The 17766-nt window shown below is 36.8% G+C and overlaps 1 protein-coding gene across 10 annotated transcripts in view; it reads right to left on the reverse strand.

The window, feature by feature from the left end:
* Positions 1-17766, reverse strand: part of akap13a (A-kinase anchoring protein 13a) — a 96076-nt gene that overhangs the window by 17048 nt on the left and 61262 nt on the right. For all 10 annotated transcript variants that reach the window (XM_087260648.1, XM_087260646.1, XM_087260643.1 and 7 more), the window contains 7 exons: positions 16848-16994; positions 13456-13703; positions 11231-11356; positions 11033-11150; positions 5190-5441; positions 3047-3123; positions 1063-1244 (listed from right to left, as the gene is read on the reverse strand). In XM_087260648.1, coding sequence (XP_087116774.1) covers positions 1063-1244; positions 3047-3123; positions 5190-5441; positions 11033-11150; positions 11231-11356; positions 13456-13703; positions 16848-16994 — 1150 coding nt within the window. The remainder of the gene's footprint in view (positions 1-1062; positions 1245-3046; positions 3124-5189; positions 5442-11032; positions 11151-11230; positions 11357-13455; positions 13704-16847; positions 16995-17766) is intronic.

The raw sequence follows: 17766 nt of genomic DNA on the forward strand, positions 1-17766 counted from the left end.
ATATCTGAATATACCTTAAAACTAGGGCTGCATAATATTGTAAAAATCTATCATTGTGCAGTTTTTTATTTTGTGATATATATTGTGATATGAATTTCACCAGAAGACTTAATATATTATTTGGATATTGTTAGATCGATTAAGATGATTCTGCAGTGGGAGTGCATTTATTCATACACTTTCTTTTCGGCTTAGTCCCTTTATTAATCAGGGGTCGCCACAGTGGAATGAACCACCAACTTATCCAGCATATGTTTTACGCAGCGGAAGCCCTACCAGCTGCAACCCATCACAGGGAAACACCCATACACTCTCATTCACACATACACTACGGACAATTTAGCTTACCCAATTCACCTATAGCGCATATCTCTGGATTGTGGGATTGTGGATTGTATGCAAACTCCACACAGAAATGTCACCTGACCCAGCCAAGACTCAAACCAGCGACCTTCTTGCTGTGAGGTGACAGCGCTACCCACTGTGCCACCACGCCGCCGAGTGGTAGTGCATCTCCATAAAATCTAATAAACAATCTATAAACTTTTTGGGGTCCCCCAACACATTTTCGTTGCTGTCTATGCTACTTGCAGTACATTTCCGTATTTGCATGTATTCTGAGTATTTTCATGCGTAATAATCTACAAGTACAATCAAGAAAAATATAGAATTGATATATAGTGTTTTATGGGGTTCCGAGTCTAACCCCCTTCGGCTATATTTTTCGATAGTCTACAGAACAAACCATCATTATACAATAACTTGCCTAATTACCCTAACATGCCTAGTTAACCTAATTACCTAATTAAGCCTTTAAATATCACTTTAAGCTGTAAAGAAGTGTCTTGAAAAATATCTAGTCAAATATTATTTACTGTCATCATGGCAAAGATAAAAGAAATCAGTTATTAGAAATTAGCTATTAAAATAGCACGTTAACATAACATAAAATGATAGAACAAAATGAATTCTTCATCTTTCCAAATTATTTAGCTTCTCAAAAAAGAAAAAGCTTTTGGCTTCTCCATTGACCAGCAGTGGATGTGAAAGTGTCTTACTCACATGGAGTGCATGGCATCCTGAATGATCTGCATCCAGGTGTTGCGCTCTTCTCGCGAGCTGGCGTGAACCTCCACCATCTCTGGGTTTGCGATGCCGGCGGTGATGAGGAAGAGGCCGCGCTCCTCATGTGCCACCTCGCGCACAATCAGCTTCTGAAGGGAAATGACGGTGGCGCGCTGGTCCTGCCGTGGACAAGAAACACACACACACACAGAATGAGGAGGGCGGAGGAAGAGAGAGGACAATAATATTCAATAATCAAATGAATGACCACAGACACACTTCACACTGGGTATGAACAACATTGTGTCCACTAGTTCATTAGCAAGAACATGATGAACAATGAGTGAACAATACTCATATAGCATTTATTAAAGTCTATGTGAACTAAAAGTTGCTGTGCTTTTATGTCAGTATGTTGATGTGCTTCCAACTGAGAGTGAATATTAAGTAAGGGGCTGTTATTTTTGCGCATCATTCCCTCATAGCAAACTAACAGTAAGAGGGGTTTGGTTAAGAGTATTGGGTAACACTTTATTTTAATGGTCCATTTGACTATTAGTAGACTGTCTGCTTAATGTCTGCTCCTTCAACAGACATTTAACTGACTATAAGAAATTTTGCAAACACATGTCAACTTACACTAACCCTAACCCCAACCCCAACCTAACAGTCTACTTACTGAATAATCTAGTGAGAATTAGTTGGCATGTAGATGCAATGTAACTTAAATTCAACAAACGGACCATCAAAATAAAGTGTGACTTATTTTTATTTTTACTTTTTATTTTAATTTTTTTAAAGAGCATGAAGAAAAACTCAGTCATGAAGACGTTCTTGTTTTAATTGATGGATACAATAAACACAAAAGTTGTCCTTAAAAACACTTTATTTTGATGTTCCGTTTGTTGAATTTAAGTTACATTGCATCTACATGCCAACTAATTCTCATTAGATTTTTCAGTACGTAGACTGTTAGGTTGGGGTTGGAGTTAGTGTAAGTTGACATGTCACCCACGCTACTCATCCGTTTGCACTGGCTGCCAGTTGCTGCTCGCATCAAATTCAAAGCTCTGATGTTTGCTTACAAAGCGACTTCTGGCCTTGCTCCTTCTTATCTGCTGTCACTTCTGCAGATCTATGTGCCCTCCAGAAACTTGTGTTCTGTGAATGAACGTCGCCTCGTGGTTCCATCCCAAAGAGAGAAGAAATCACTTTCCCCAACTCTTGCATTCAATCTGCCCAGTTGGTGGAATGAACTCCCTAACTGAATCAGAACAGCAGAGTCACTCGCTGTCTTCAAGAAACGACTAAAAACTCAACTATTTAGTCTCCACTTTCTTTCCTAATCTGCAATTGCCTCTCTGGCTCCACCGCTAACTGTATTACAGAAAGAAAAAATAAATACATTTTGCTTCTTACACTTTACACACCTGAAACTTGCCTACAGCACTTATTCATTGTTGCTCTTATAGTTGTGTAAATTGCTTCCATGTCCTCATTTGTAAGTCGCTTTGGATAAAAGCATCTGCTAAACGACTAAATGTAAATAAAACATAAAAAACAACAACTTATATACCGTACTTAAATTCAACAAACGCACCATCAAAATAAAGTGTGACAAAATATTTCGGCTGAAGCATCAAACTGTAGTCATCAGAGATGGAGCGCCGCTCCAAACACAGAAGCAAATGGTTAGAATTTGATTAAAGATTACCAAAACAAACTCTTTTTTCAGTGAATTCTGTAAATTACGTGTAACAACGTGCGCTAGCTAAATAAACATTGTAAATTTTAATTTCACAAAGACTGTAATGTTAGATGATTAAACACACTAAATATTTATTATTATTTACATTATTTAACATTGTAGTCCACCTGTGAACGAAAGTTTTTAGTTTTGAGCAATATGTATTGATGGCGTAATATAGGAGTAAATTCAGATTTCATGCTGATTTTGGTATAAAAAAATCCAACCACTCACCAGAGATGCGAAAACATATTTCTGGTCTTTTTCTTGAAGGAACACCAAGACATCAGAAAGAAGAAGAGCATGGACATCTACGACAAAAACCAAGCAAACAAACAACAACAACAAAAACATGATACTGATGTTAGTTTACATTCACTTCCAAAATATTGTGGAACCACAAAAATCATGCAATATTAATGTAGATGTGCCAAATTTTGGACATTTGTATTTGAATGATTGTAGTAAAAACTAAATAAAAAATGTAATAAAGTTATCATTTAAAATCCATTACATCTAAAGTTGATTATTATGAATGTTTACTGAAATACAATGTTTACTGAAACACAATATAATATTCATATAATTTATTTTAAAGGGCACCTATTTTACCCCTTTTTTAAGATTTAAGATAAGTCGGTCACACTTTACAATAAGGTTTATTAGGTAATGTTAATTAATGCATTTACTAACATGAACAAACAATAAACAATACATTTGCTACTGTAATTGTTCATGTTAGTTAATGAAAATACAGTAGTTCATTGTTAGTTCATGTTAACTCATGGTGCATTAACTAATGTTAACAAGCATGGACTTGGATGTTAATAATGCATTAGTAAATGTTCAATTATGATTAATAAATGCTGTACAAGTGTTGTTCATAATTAGTTCATGTTAGTAAATGCATTAACTAATGAACCTTATTGTAAAGTGTTTCCGATAAGTCTTTTGTGTCTTCAAAACATGTCTGTAAAGTTTCAGCTCAAAATCGGATTATTTTTTATACCTTTTAGAATATTTGAACTTTCTGCTCTAAACACTATGTAGTTTTTGTTGCCTGTGCCTTTAATGCTAGTTCTCCCTGCCCACTGTTCCCATGTGCCTGTCAGAGTGTGCCTCAATCTCCGGCTGCGTCAGGTAAACAGCAATGTGACAGACATAAAGGAAGCAGGTCTCATGCGACATTTGTGAGAAATACTACAGTAAGAACTTTCCCAATGATTATTTGATGTATTTGTAGAGGAGTTAATTCAAGCCTTTCTGCAATGATGAGTTACATACAATGTCGTTACAAAGTTCACGCACACACACAGGCACAGACACAGCAGAGGAATTTAACTTTGCAAGCAAATGTGTCAGGATACACGTTAATAGATCACACTTTACAATAAAGTTCATTAGTTAATGTTAAGTAATGCATTTACTAACATGAACAAACAATGAACAATACATTTACTACAGTATTTATTCATGTTAATAAACGTTAGTTAATGAAAATACATTTGTTCATTGTTAGTTCGTTAACTCATGGTGTATTAACTAATGTTAACAAGCATGGACTTGAATGTAATTAATGCATTAGTAAATGTTCAATTATGATTAATAAATGCTAAACAAGTGTTGTTCATGATTAGTTCATATTAGTAAATGCATTAACTAATGAACCTTATTGTAAAGAGTTACCCGTTAATATCAACTGCTGTGTGGATATCTGTAATGTACAAAATAAACCTGATTTAAAGTCCACAAACCGGGGCAGGGAAACCGCACTCTTACATCACATTGAGGTCGGCTTCAAAAACGGAGAGAGACTAATTGTGTTTATGTCACTCCAATAAGACTTTGGACACACTTTACCTACACACAGTTCTGTCCAAACATCTTACAAGAGATGATTTTCATCGTAGGTGCCCTTTAATATTTTATATAATGCATAAACAAATTATTCAGCTTTTTATTTGTATAGCGCTTTTACAATGTAGATTGTGTCAAAGCAGCTTCACATAAAATGTTCAGTTAATTATAAATTGACTGATTTATGGATTACATTAAACTGCTACAAATACTCGGTAGTAATTAAAAGGTTACAACAAATAATTACAACAAATATATTTATTTATTTGTTTATGTTTTTTTTTATTAGCAATGAAGTAATAAGCAACTTGAAGTAGCTCATCTCATATAAAATAATATAATAATAAAATAAATAAATCAATAAAAATAAGTGATATAAATACAAAGACTAAATACAAATTTGTAAAAATTTAAATAAACTTCAAATGTTAAATGAAAATAAAATCAAATTAAATAGAAATTTTAAATAAAATTGTAAATAAAATTTTTAATAAAATAAAATAAAACATAAGAGCTATACCTTTGAGTCGTCCGGCTGTGTTCTTCAGCTGCAGAGGCCCATCATGAAGAAGCCTGCGTCCGCGCACAAGATCCTCTCGAGCAAACATCTGTCCGCTCTTCATCCGCGTGATGGACTTGCTGTCCGTTCGGCCGTAGATCTCCTTCAACTTCTTCTTCTTTTCATGTTCATTTACTTTACTGTCCACCGACGCAATTATATCCTTCAACAACTGAAGAGCCTGCGTCAAGTCCTCAAAATCCTTCTCGTTCTCTGCACACACACATATACATGCAGGTTTGTTTAGGGTACAAACATCAGAGGTTCGTTCTTATTTTCTTCTTCTTATTTATTTTTTGCCCTAAAAGTGTCAGGCCAACCAAAACCATAAAACCTAAAACAACCGCATTTGGAAGGATGGTCCTAAATCTACTCCAATACCCAGGTGTATACACACACACACACACACATAGAGAAAGGTTGGACCATAAATGGTAATATAATAGCACATTATTTCACTTTCTTGAAAATCAAAATACTATTTCCCAATGATTTTCTGACTTAAGCTGAACAAAACATCCAAGATTTTGTTGCCATGCATAAAATTATTACACCAGTTAGAGCCTTTTTAATTTAATCTTTATTTTTCAAACTCCTCCTAGGTCATTTGTGCAATTTATCACACATTTTGGCAACATATTGTAAAATAGTTTATATATATGTAGGGCAGTGTATGGCTTTGTCCACAAGGTGTCACCATGACACTGTTGAATTAAAATATTCTGAGGATTCTAGCGATGTTTGAGCCTCTTGATGTACTTTAGTGCTGATAAATGCGTAGTGAGCCATATTTTCATCTATCAGTTTGTGTCAACCCTGATAGATGCCCTGCTGTCAAATTAATGGTCGAGTCACGATCACAAACCTCTCTTTGCTTTGTTTCCCACCTTACACACACATACAACACAATGCAGAGAGGCCAGCGAGCACGCAGAGAGTGACTGGGTTACATATATACAGTGCTGTAAATAACAAATTACAAATACTCAAATTACTGTAACTGAGTAGTTTTTTCCTCAGGAATTGTCATTTATAAGGTAGTTTAAAATTGTGTTATTTTTCTTTCCGTTGAGTACATTTTAGTGCAGTACTTTTACTCCACTAGTTTCCTTTAACCTGGAGTCACTATTTTTTCTTGTCTGTGGGGAATAAATAATTCAGTCCTGTGATTCCTCTCCAATCAAATCGCACATAGAAGGTAAATCGCATCATAATGAACCACCTCAAGACATGGGCGATTCATAACTGCAGCAAACTGCTTGGAAGCATTAAAAGTGTCCAAGAAGATGTCCAAAATCTTTACACGCATTGACCCAGAGACTGTTTAGATGCATGTCACTGATGAGAAGATAACGGATGTTTACTGTATGAATACCGAAAAAGGCCTTAGACACACAGCAGGCACAAGACGTTAGATTGAAGTTGTACCCAAACTTCGTGGGGACGTAACCAAATATCAACGTCTAATGATGTTACACCTTCACACTGTGTAGACGTTACCACTATGACGTCTATTTGATGTTGGATTTTGGTTGCCAAATGTGACGAGTTAATGTCAGTATTTGACATTAATATGACAATGATTTAAGATGTTGGCTTGATGTTGGATTTTGGTCACTTTCCAACACAACCTAAAATCAACCAAATATCAATGTAATTTGATGTCATTATTGCACATTAAAATAACGTTGTCCTTGGACATTGGCTAGACATTGAATTCTGGTCACCTGACATGGAACTAAATCTAACCTAATATTAACATCTTATAACATTGTGTGTCCGGTAGGCAATAACTAAATGCACTACAGAATGTTACAATTACACACAACCACAAATTACATGTAAACACATCAGTATTTTACAGCGTAATGCTCACTACTCTTGAGTACTTTTAAAAGAGCTATTTTTTTATTCATACTTTGAGTAGTATTTACAACAGATATTAGAGTAGTTTGAACAACTTAATCTACTTGCACTACATTTTTGGGCAAGTAATGGTACTTTAAGTTAAGTATGATTTTTCAGTACTCTTTCCAACACACACACACACACACACACACACACGCACACACACACACGCACACACACACACGCACGCACGCACGCACGCACGCACGCACGCACGCACGCACGCACGCACGCACACACACACACACACACACACACACACAACTACACATAATGCTTCCCAGAAGGTCTCTTGATATCAGTTTGACATCAAATATTAGTCCAGACATAGTCAGGACGGCAATTTCACTGTTAACTGGGTGAAAATAGGAAGTTAATTTCACACTGAAATCAGCTTAATGTTTAAACATGTCAATTTTTTTTCAAGGTTGATCAATACCATGTGGAGATTTTAGTTTGATCTCCATATCTGCCTTTTTTTTATCAATTTGAATTTCTTTTTATCATTAACTGCCCAATGTTGTGCTTGGTCCCGGATTACTGCTGCTTTCATCTGTATTCATTCATCTATTTATTCATTCATCCAATCATTTTCCTTTGTATTAGGGTGTTTTCACACCTGCCTTATTTAGTTCGGTTTAATCAGACTGGAGTTAATTTTCACTCTTGGTGCGGTTCTTTGGGGCAGGTGTAAATGCAGCAATCATACTCGAGTGCGCACCAAAAGCGGACCAAAAAAGCGTACCGAAACCTGCTTGAAGAGGTGGTCCTGGTATGATTTCAAACGAACCCTGAAGTGGTTCATTTGTGGTGACTAAAACAGACCCAACCACAAAAATTACAGCGCCATTTTGGACTAATCCAGCTGCCGTAGTTCGATGCGCTGTCCCATCTTATGAGATGTGAAGGAAAAATATTTGTTGACAGCGCTTTAACAACAAATTTAAATAGAGAGGGAAACACCTTATCTGATGGATCGTTGGTAATATTTCCCGAAGATGAGCATGTCGCAGTTCAGCTAAATGAATTCACGCCTCCTCCAGAAGTGACTTGCGATGCGCCTTCGCCGTTTGCAATGCATTAAAATATTGTTTTTCAGCCGCAGCCGCGCTTCATTCTCGAAATGTATAGTTTGACTAAAGTGATTATTATTACTTTTTATTACCAATTATTACTTATTGGGCCTAAATCTTGCACACAGCAGATCTCGCAACTCAATTTACAATTAGAGGGATACAAAGTTAGTTTTAGCTTTACTATAAAAGATCTGGGTGTCATATTAGACAGCAATCTAACTTTTGAAAATCATATATCCCATGTCACAAAAACTGCCTTCTTTCATCTGAGAAATATCGCTAAATTACGAAATATGCTATCCATCTCAGATGCAGAAAAGCTAGTCCATGCTTTTATGACTTCGAGGCTGGATTACTGTAATGCTCTATTTGCTGGCTGCCCAGCATCCTCTATTAACAAACTTCAATTAGTACAAAATGCAGCTGCCAGAGTTCTGACCAGGTCTAGAAAATACGATCATATAACCCCAATTTTATCCTCCTTACACTGGCTGCCTGTTAAGTTTCGTATTGAATTTAAAATATTACTTCTCACCTATAAAGCTCTAAATCTAGCTCCTGTTTATCTAACCAACCTTCTGTCTCGCTACAAACCAACTCGCTCTTTAAGATCTCAAAATTCAGGGCTTCTGGTAGTACCTAGAATAGCAAAATCAAGTCAAGGAGGTCGAGCCTTCTCTTTCATGGCTCCTACACTCTGGAATAGCCTTCCTGATAACGTCCGAGGCTCAGACACACTCTCCCAGTTCAAAACTAGATTAAAGACCTTTCTGTTTAGTAAAGCATACACTCAATGCATCACCTAGCGGGTTCCACACAGGCTTCTGCATCTTGCTTATATACACGATGAACAGCAGCTACGCTAATTATTTTCTTTATTCTCTATTTTCACCTGGGGATACTCATCCCGAGGTCCTCAGATTATGCGGAGTCACTGATTGGATGCAAGACCAGCGACGTGATGATCCCAAGGATTCCATATCCGGGACCAGGCCATATCCTGAGCTGCTGCTGCGCTGATGGTCGTGGGGAGTGGAGAACATGAGTCTGATTCCAGCGACGTTCCAGGGACAGACGAGTCTTCGCTGAGGCCATCTTCCTGCCTAAACCACAGCGAATGAAGCTCTGCACAAGACTTTTGGCCAGCGGAGAAATTAAAATGGTCGTGCCCAACTGAGTCTGGTTCCCTCAACGTTTTTTTTTCTTCATTCCCATCAGGTGAAGTTTTTTTTTCCCTCTCCGCTGTCGCCACTGCCTCACATGGTTCAGGATTGGTTGAGCTAAGCATCGATGAATTGGCTCTTCAGTGTTTGAACTCTCAGTAATGATTAAATCACACTGAACTAAGCTAAACTGAACTGAACTGAACTTAAACACTAAAACCTGAACCACACTGTTTCAGTTACTATGACCATTTATGTGAAGCTGCTTTGACACAATCTACATTGTAAAAGCGCTATACAAATAAAGCTGAATTGAATTGAATTGAATGTATAAAAACTATATAGTATACTATGAGCAGGGATACAATCAACCAGCAGAGTCGTCCATCTATATTAAAAAGACACATTTTGTGTCTGCAGGTTTGTTTACTTACGGGAGTTCCATTGGCATTTACCTGCACGTGAATTCTGACCAATCGAAAACCAGTCTAGGAAATACGTTCAATAACATCTGGCCAGTGAGTGATGTGGATTTTGTCACATGACTGCATTTTGGTTCTTTTCAACTGGTTCGGACCAAAGCATTCAGTGTACTGTGAAAAAGACCCAAAGACGGCAGAAAAATGCTACAATGTATCATTTGTTGCCCTTGGTCCAGACCAAACGATCTGAACCACAGATGTGAAAGCACCCTTATTCCCCTGTTTATCAGCGGAATGAACCGCCAACTATTCAGCTTATGTTTTATGCAGCGGACTCTTTCAGCTGCAACCCAGTACTGGGAAACACCCATAAACTCTCACATTCACACTCATACACTACGGCCAATTTAGTTCATCCAATTCACTTATAGTGCATGTCTTTGGACTGTTGGGGAAACCGAAGCACCCTGAGGAAAGCCAAGCCAACATGGTGAGAACATGCAAACTCCACACAGAAATGACAACTGGCCCAGCCGGGACTTGAACTAGCGACCATCTTGCAGTGTGGCTACAACTGTATTTTGAAACTGAATTGCAACAAATTCCTATAAACAACAGACCAGTCCATTTTGTTTTACTGTAATATTAGACTATTAGACTGGCAATTTAAAGTCCTCTTGAGAGCTATAAGCTGCCTCTTAAATTGCCCCTGAAATGATATTTGTTAAACTTTTACACTCACTTTAAAATCTCTTTGTTGGGAACGTGACCAAAAAGCCTCTCAGACTCGCTGTGCAGCAGTTGGAAGTGGTTTGCGGTGAGCGTGGAGTGTTTACAGGTTGCTTCTCGTGTATTTGGTTTAGCTGTAAGACAGCCGTGTTTACTGAGAGTGAAATATTGGTGCACTTCTTAAGCACTGATGAAGTACGGAGACTTTACTCCACAGCTGTGGCTCAAAAATAGCATTTTGGTTCACCCAAAAATGAGTTTGTCATCATTTACTCACCCTCCAAACCTTTATTTTTTTCTGTCGGACACAAAAAGAAGATATTTTGCTGGATTCCTACTATGGATGTTAATGGCGACTAGTTTGCAGCTAAAATATGTTCATTTCTGTTCAACAGAATAAAGAAACCCATATAAGTTTGGAAGCGCAAGAGAGTGAGTAAATGAATAGATTTTCATTTTTTGCATGAGCTACGACTTTAAATCCCAGCTGTCCGACTGAATCTCACCTTTGGTGTGCTGCAGGATCCTTTGTAAAAGCACCGGGTACTTTGTTATCCGCTGAGTGACCAGTAATATGCACTCTGGGATGCTCAGGCGCCGGACAACACTGCTGCTCATTTTTTTCTGGAGATAAAGAGGCATTGAAGGACTGTTAGGTATTCCTTATGGAAGGAATGGCCAAAACAAAGAAGAGAAGCATTTACCCTGATGAAGGCCTGGAAGCGTTTGTCTCTGGCATGCAGATCCTTGTAGAAGTTGACTGCTTCGTTGTGTCGGCTGCAGAATTTGCCATAGATTCTCTTCATGCTTTCTGCGTTGGAATCTGAAAACTGAAGGCCATCATGTGAGAAATCATTACAGGAGCCTGGATGTCAACAATTAAACTGCTTGCAAGTTGATGTGTGTTTGTGTCATATGAGACAAAAAACTTCTTTAGACCTATGAAATATTATTATACTAATATTAATATTATACTAATATTAATATTATTTAACACATAACGGCATTTTCATAGTTTTTCCTATTATATATATTGTTATCTGGAGAAAATCTTATTTATTTTAGGTAGGCTGGAATTAACACACTTCTATATTTAAAAAACAATTTTAAGGAAAATATTATTAGCCATTAAGACTTTTTTTTTTCAATTGTCCACTTGACAACTATTTATAACTCACCACAGGATATAACTTACCTATTTAACTTAATTACTCCTTCATTAATTTTCCTTTGACTTATTTGTCAGGGGTCGCCACAGCGGAATGAACCGCCAACTATTTCGACATAGGTTCTACGCAGTGGATGCCCTTTCAGTGCAACCCATTGCTAGGAAACAACCATACACTCTTGCATTTACAAACACACACACACACTCATACTGTACTGTACACTACAGCCCGTTTAGTTCATCCAATTCACCATTAGGTTGTTTACAATCTAGTGGTTCTGGTGAGGCACAAAATTTAGAGGGGAGAAAGTAAATAACTGAGTGGGAAACATAGGGGAAAGTCTGTATTTTGTTTTATACCATATTTCAAAGGAGATATAATTAGAAAATAACCACATATGTTGGGCATGATCCTTATATTATGAAGAGGACCGAGTTTTCAACTGGATTGAACAATTTATCCAATAGGCTACATTTTTATAATGTATACACCATCACAATGCACCACAGTTTACACTGACATTACATTATTCATTACAGTTAATCAGTTTAACAGTATTCTGTATCATTCATTAAGGAAGAGATGTACTGTACACTTTACTAAAGTGCAATTCAAAAACATATTACAATCTATTATTAGTTTTTTCCATTATATTTTCCAGACATGTACACAAAAAAAAAAACACACAAAAAATGAATGCATAGTCTACATTATTATTATATTATTATTTTTATTATTGTATTTTTTTTAGTGGATGATAAACGGTGCTCCACAATAATACCCATCTGGTTTTGCTCACAAGCGTTGCATTTCTTTTTTGTTCGGTCGGTGAATTTACCATCAAACATTCAACGCTGCTGCACATCTCGATGTTAATGTAACGGTTGTTATTCTGCCGAAATGCAATTAAGTGCAGTTATTTATGTTCTTTTGGACTTTGTATATGTGTGTGGTGGTGTTTGTATCTGTTTTTTATTTAACACATTAACATATAATACACATAGCTAGGCCTGTATATGATCTTTATTGGTGCTGTTAAAAGAATTATCGCGTTCAAAAGTTTGTGCACATGGATATATTGAATGAATGCTTAGTAAATGCCACATTTTCTTCTATTTTTAAGTGAATTTCTTAAACTTTTCCCCCTTTATGAGCAAAAACTTTTGAAGGCCTATAAAAGCTGTTTGGCATTTATCATTTCGGCTGATTTAAACAATTATAAACAACATAAAACAGAAAAAAAAAATGTATCTTCTGCCAGCTATTCCTATGTAGAAGAATCACTTCCTGCTCTCCATCCAAGTCATGTGAAAACAACCTAAAGCCCATGTCTTTGGACTGTGGGAAAAACCGGAGCACCCAAAGAAAACCCACGGCAACACGGGTAGAACATGCAAACTCCACACAGAAACACCAACTGGCCCAGCTGGGACTTGAACCAGCGACCTTTTTGCTGTGAGACCACAGTGCTAACCACTGAGCCACGTTGCCCTAATGTAATTCAACTGCACATTATTCTGAATACAAGTGTTTTACAAAATAGTTAACTAGTTAAATTGGTAATTTAATATAATTAAACTTAATGAGTAAATTTAAATTCATTAAAATGTAACTATGGCAAAGACAAAGTAAATCAGTTATCATAAATTTGTTATTCAAACTATTGAGTGTAAAAAAGCACTTGTAAAATAGTTTTACAAGAATAGAAATGTCTCAGGAGGGCTAATCATTTTGACTTCAACCGTATAAAATGTCCTCACCTGGCTGACCAGCAAATCTCCTATCCTGTGGATCAAGAATCCGTCTGTCCCGTCCAGCCGGGCCTCTTTTTTTCTCTCCAGCAGAGCGCTGAAAAAAAAGGAGTGCAGCTCCAGCAGATCATCCAGCATGGGGAACATCTTCTCCACCGCCTGGGGCTCCAGCTGCAGATCCATCAACAGACCCTTGCTGTACACATCACACATGATCCGTAACGTCCGCAGGTGATGCATCTCTGTCTGGATCAGCTCTGGATCGAGACAAGGAGAGGATGTTTAGAGACGCACATCTAGAGAGGCGGATGAAGAAGACTATTTGAGAAGCTAAAGATTCCTATGGGAAACTGGCCAGCTGCTTCTAAACCATTTGCATCAGTTCGCATTCAAATGAACTTACGTTGCTTGTTTGTTACTTTTTTAAAGATAGGTTAAAGCCTATAGACCTTTTTCATGGCTGCTGCATGGAGTGCGCCATAGCGACCAGCATCTTCCGGTAGAATGCTAAAAACTTCCGCTTACAGCGTGTACAACTGGTAATTTTCGCTCCGAAAATGGGTTTCAATAACGTTTTTAATGGATAACAAGAGTATTTTGTGACACACAACTTAGAAATGTGTCTGTTAAAGCCGTTATAATCTGTCACATGTGATTCAAGCGCGTCAGAAATATGAAAAAAACATTCTCCTAGTTCACGTGTCTGCCGTCAAAAATACTGTGTGACAGCACACACACACACACACACACACACACACACACACACACAGAGAGAGAGAGAGAGAGAGAGAGAGAGAGAGAGAGAGAGAGAGAGAGAGAGAGAGAGAGAGAGAGCAAACCAGAGTACTGGCATGAAACTTAACAGGTATGAAAGTCGTGCAATTTACAAAAATGACCAATAAAAGTTTGTTATTGATCCTCTGCTGGCTGATTTGCTGTTCATTCTAATCGTGAGCCGTTGGTGTTTTATTTGGTGTGTTGTATTCACCAGGGTTTATGTTTTTCTGTCATTTCGAAATGACACTATCCTATATTTTCACTTTGTCACAGTTATTAAATCAGTGTGTCAGTGGCACAGTATAGGCTACGTGTGTGTGTCAAACATTTTGGTGAATTACATTTGTTTGGGCTGGTTATATATTTGAAATAAAGAGAAAATGTTGACTTTAGCGATGACGAGGCTTCATTTAAACTGCAGAAGATGTCGTCTGACAACGAGGGGAAAACGCCTCACAGCAGCTGTTTTCCATCCTATTAGATCGCATTTCTTTAAATGATCAGTCCAGGAGATGGTGCTGATGGACAACAGTATTAGTTCAAAGAGGATAAAAGCAGGTATCGTTTCAAAGCTGTCCAAATGTGACTGTTTACACGCATCAGCTGCCGACTGGAAGTTCTTCGCATTCTCCTTGCGCATACACGCAAAGCATAATGGGTAATTTTGCATTCCAAGAAAAAAGGTCTATATTCATATCAATTCAATTTATCTTTATTTCTATAGTGCGTTTACAATGTAGATCGTGTCAAAGCAGCTTCACATGGAAGTTCTACTAAATTGAAACAGTTTCAGTCAAGTTTTCAGAGTTGAAGTTCATTTTAGTTCACTGAAATTAATTGTTTAATTTTCACTGCTGAAAGTCCAAACACTGAAGAGCAAATCTATCGATGCGCAGATATAAAGGCCATATATACCCATTTTTATGAACACAAGATAAAGTATCAAACTTGTATAAAACTATTCCCGAAACACCCTTTTTTTTTTAAAGAAGCTGCTCACCAGAAGAATATTACGCAAATAATAGCAATTGAGTTAGGATTCAAACGAAATCACTCGTATAACGTTCACATGCTTTAAAAGTCTTAATGTTAACCTCTCTGATTCAACACCAACCTCAAATCTGCAATTTTGGCACAGTGAGCTTTCACAAGCTAGCCTCCGTTACATGGTCACACCATTAACAGCTGACTCTTCCCTTCTGTGTGAAGGCAGTTCTCTAAACTGAACCTCAGATTGTGTTATTTACAAGCTATTCTGCAGTGTTTGAAATTTGCGTTTTTTAGCGTTTTTTATGTTAAATAGTGCTTCATCATGATAGCTGTTGATAATAATGAAGCCTAACTTGTACTGCATAAGCGCACAAAACTGTATTTGTATAATTGTATAATTGTTATTGTTATTTATTTATGCACTTTTGTTATTTTTTTTTAGATTCTTTTTCAATGAAGTGAGAAAAAAATAGGACAAAAAAACATCCTTGCAACCAAATGACCAGCTATGCAGAAAGAAATCACTTAAAGTAATAACTAGTGGTGGGCCATTATCGGCTTTAACATACTGCGTTAACGCTAGACTCTTATCGCGCGATTAAAAAAATATCGCCGTTAAACAATTCTCAAAGTTGGTTTGGGAGCTGGGTCTATTCTACGCAAGCTATAGTGACTTTCACCTTGATATTTTAGCGCGGATGTATATCTCACCGGTGAGCCGTCTGACAAAAAAAGTGCCCTTCTAAATCAAATCAGCAGTATGCCCGACTTTAACTGCAGTTCGGCAGTTTCACTTTAATTCATGAACATTTCATTCATGCCCCCATGACAAACTGGGGTATTAGACGCAAGTAAGAACTGGTGAGAATGTTATGGAGTTTAATAACGCACTCCAAATGGAAATTAAAAAAAAAAACTTCTGCATTTAACGATGTGTGTGTGTGTGTGTGTGTGTGTGTGTGTGTGTGTGTATGTGCGCGGTCCTTCACTGACAGCCGCGTGTGTGGATCTTTTCAGAAAATATGGCAAAAAGTCCTACATGATGGTAATAGTTTGATCGCCGTGTTTACTTCAATAATGCCACTAAAACCTGCATATTACACGCCTTAATTTCTATTTAGTTAAGTTCTGACTTAAGTCAGATTAAGGTAACCAAAATCGCTGTTTGGAGCTTATGTAGGCCTACAGTTCAACATTCATGTTTAACTGAATAAACAGTTAGTAAACACAAGTACATCTTATTAAACATCATTTAATTTCATCACCAATTATTATAGTAGAACAGTTTCTCAAGCAGTTTGTGATGCATTTTAGAAACAGGAGATAAGCCCAGTTCACAAATTCTGAATGCCTTCGGAAGAATTCAAATGAGCCATTTTAATCTAGATTAATCCATGCCACCTATAATAATAACAACGTATTTTTAACATCAAAGAGATTTTTTTTTAAAAGTGGTCTATGCAATTTTGATTGATCTTTATTTCACATTTAGTTGTAGTAATCTCATCAGCACGGTTTACCAGTGGTGTTGGCCACATTTTGCAACCATTTAAATAGTGCTACAGAATAAAGGTACAGTGACTGCTTTAGGTCATAAAGAAATTAAAATGTATTTGGTTCTACCACAGTCCTACCATAGATGACGTCTTGTCTCTTAATGATGTCCTTCTTGAGTTGTTTCAGATATTTCTTGTCTACAATAAGGCTCCAGGAGTCGGCCTCCAGTTCTTTAACGTCTGCTTCAAAATCTCCCATCAGCCGACTGTCGACCATCTCAGTTCCTAAAGCCGTGAAGGGGGGAAAAAAGTACATTACTACATAAATTACATTACTACTCAATCTAAGGGAAAAACCTAATAAAACAACTACAAGAAACCGACAATAATGACAAAAAAGGAAACCTGTCCCATAATCAGTGTTTAACTTTTGCTGAATCTTGCTGGATCGTGCAAGCGAAGGTGTGTACATTAGTCACCATGCACAAGTTAAAGTCAAAGTCACGTTTAACTATTGGCCCTTAACAATATTTTCAGCCAATCGGCTTACTTATGTTTACAATCACTCTCATTAGCTGATCATTGTTTTGCGTGCAGTGAGCAGCGAAAATAATGGCATAGTGATTAACTAATATTTTTTCAATCTCGTACATGCAACTTAGTACATTATAATCCTATACTGTATATTCCACAATTTTAAGAAGTAATTGTGGGATAAAAAGGTGCAACTGCATGGGCAAAAAGGTACAGTTTTCTCTTTTTTATCATATTACAGAATGTTCTCAGAAATCCACATATATATTTTTTCAAAGACTTCTTTCTCAGAATTATTTTTTTATAATTTTGTAAAATATAAATTTAAAAAACATTTTTAAATATAAACTCAGATAATAATAATAATAATAAATAAATAAAATAAAATCTCAAATAAGCAAAACAAAAATAAGTTTCTTTTTTATTATTATTTCTCAAAATACTAAGAAACAAAACAATTATCACTTTATTCTAGAAATTTTCATTCTCGAAAAATCTGAAGAGCGAATTACAACTAAAAGTC

This window comes from Danio rerio, chromosome 7, assembly GCF_052040795.2.
Source record: "Danio rerio strain M-AB ecotype USA chromosome 7, GRCz13ab, whole genome shotgun sequence".
Taxonomy (NCBI): Eukaryota; Metazoa; Chordata; class Actinopteri; order Cypriniformes; family Danionidae; genus Danio; species Danio rerio.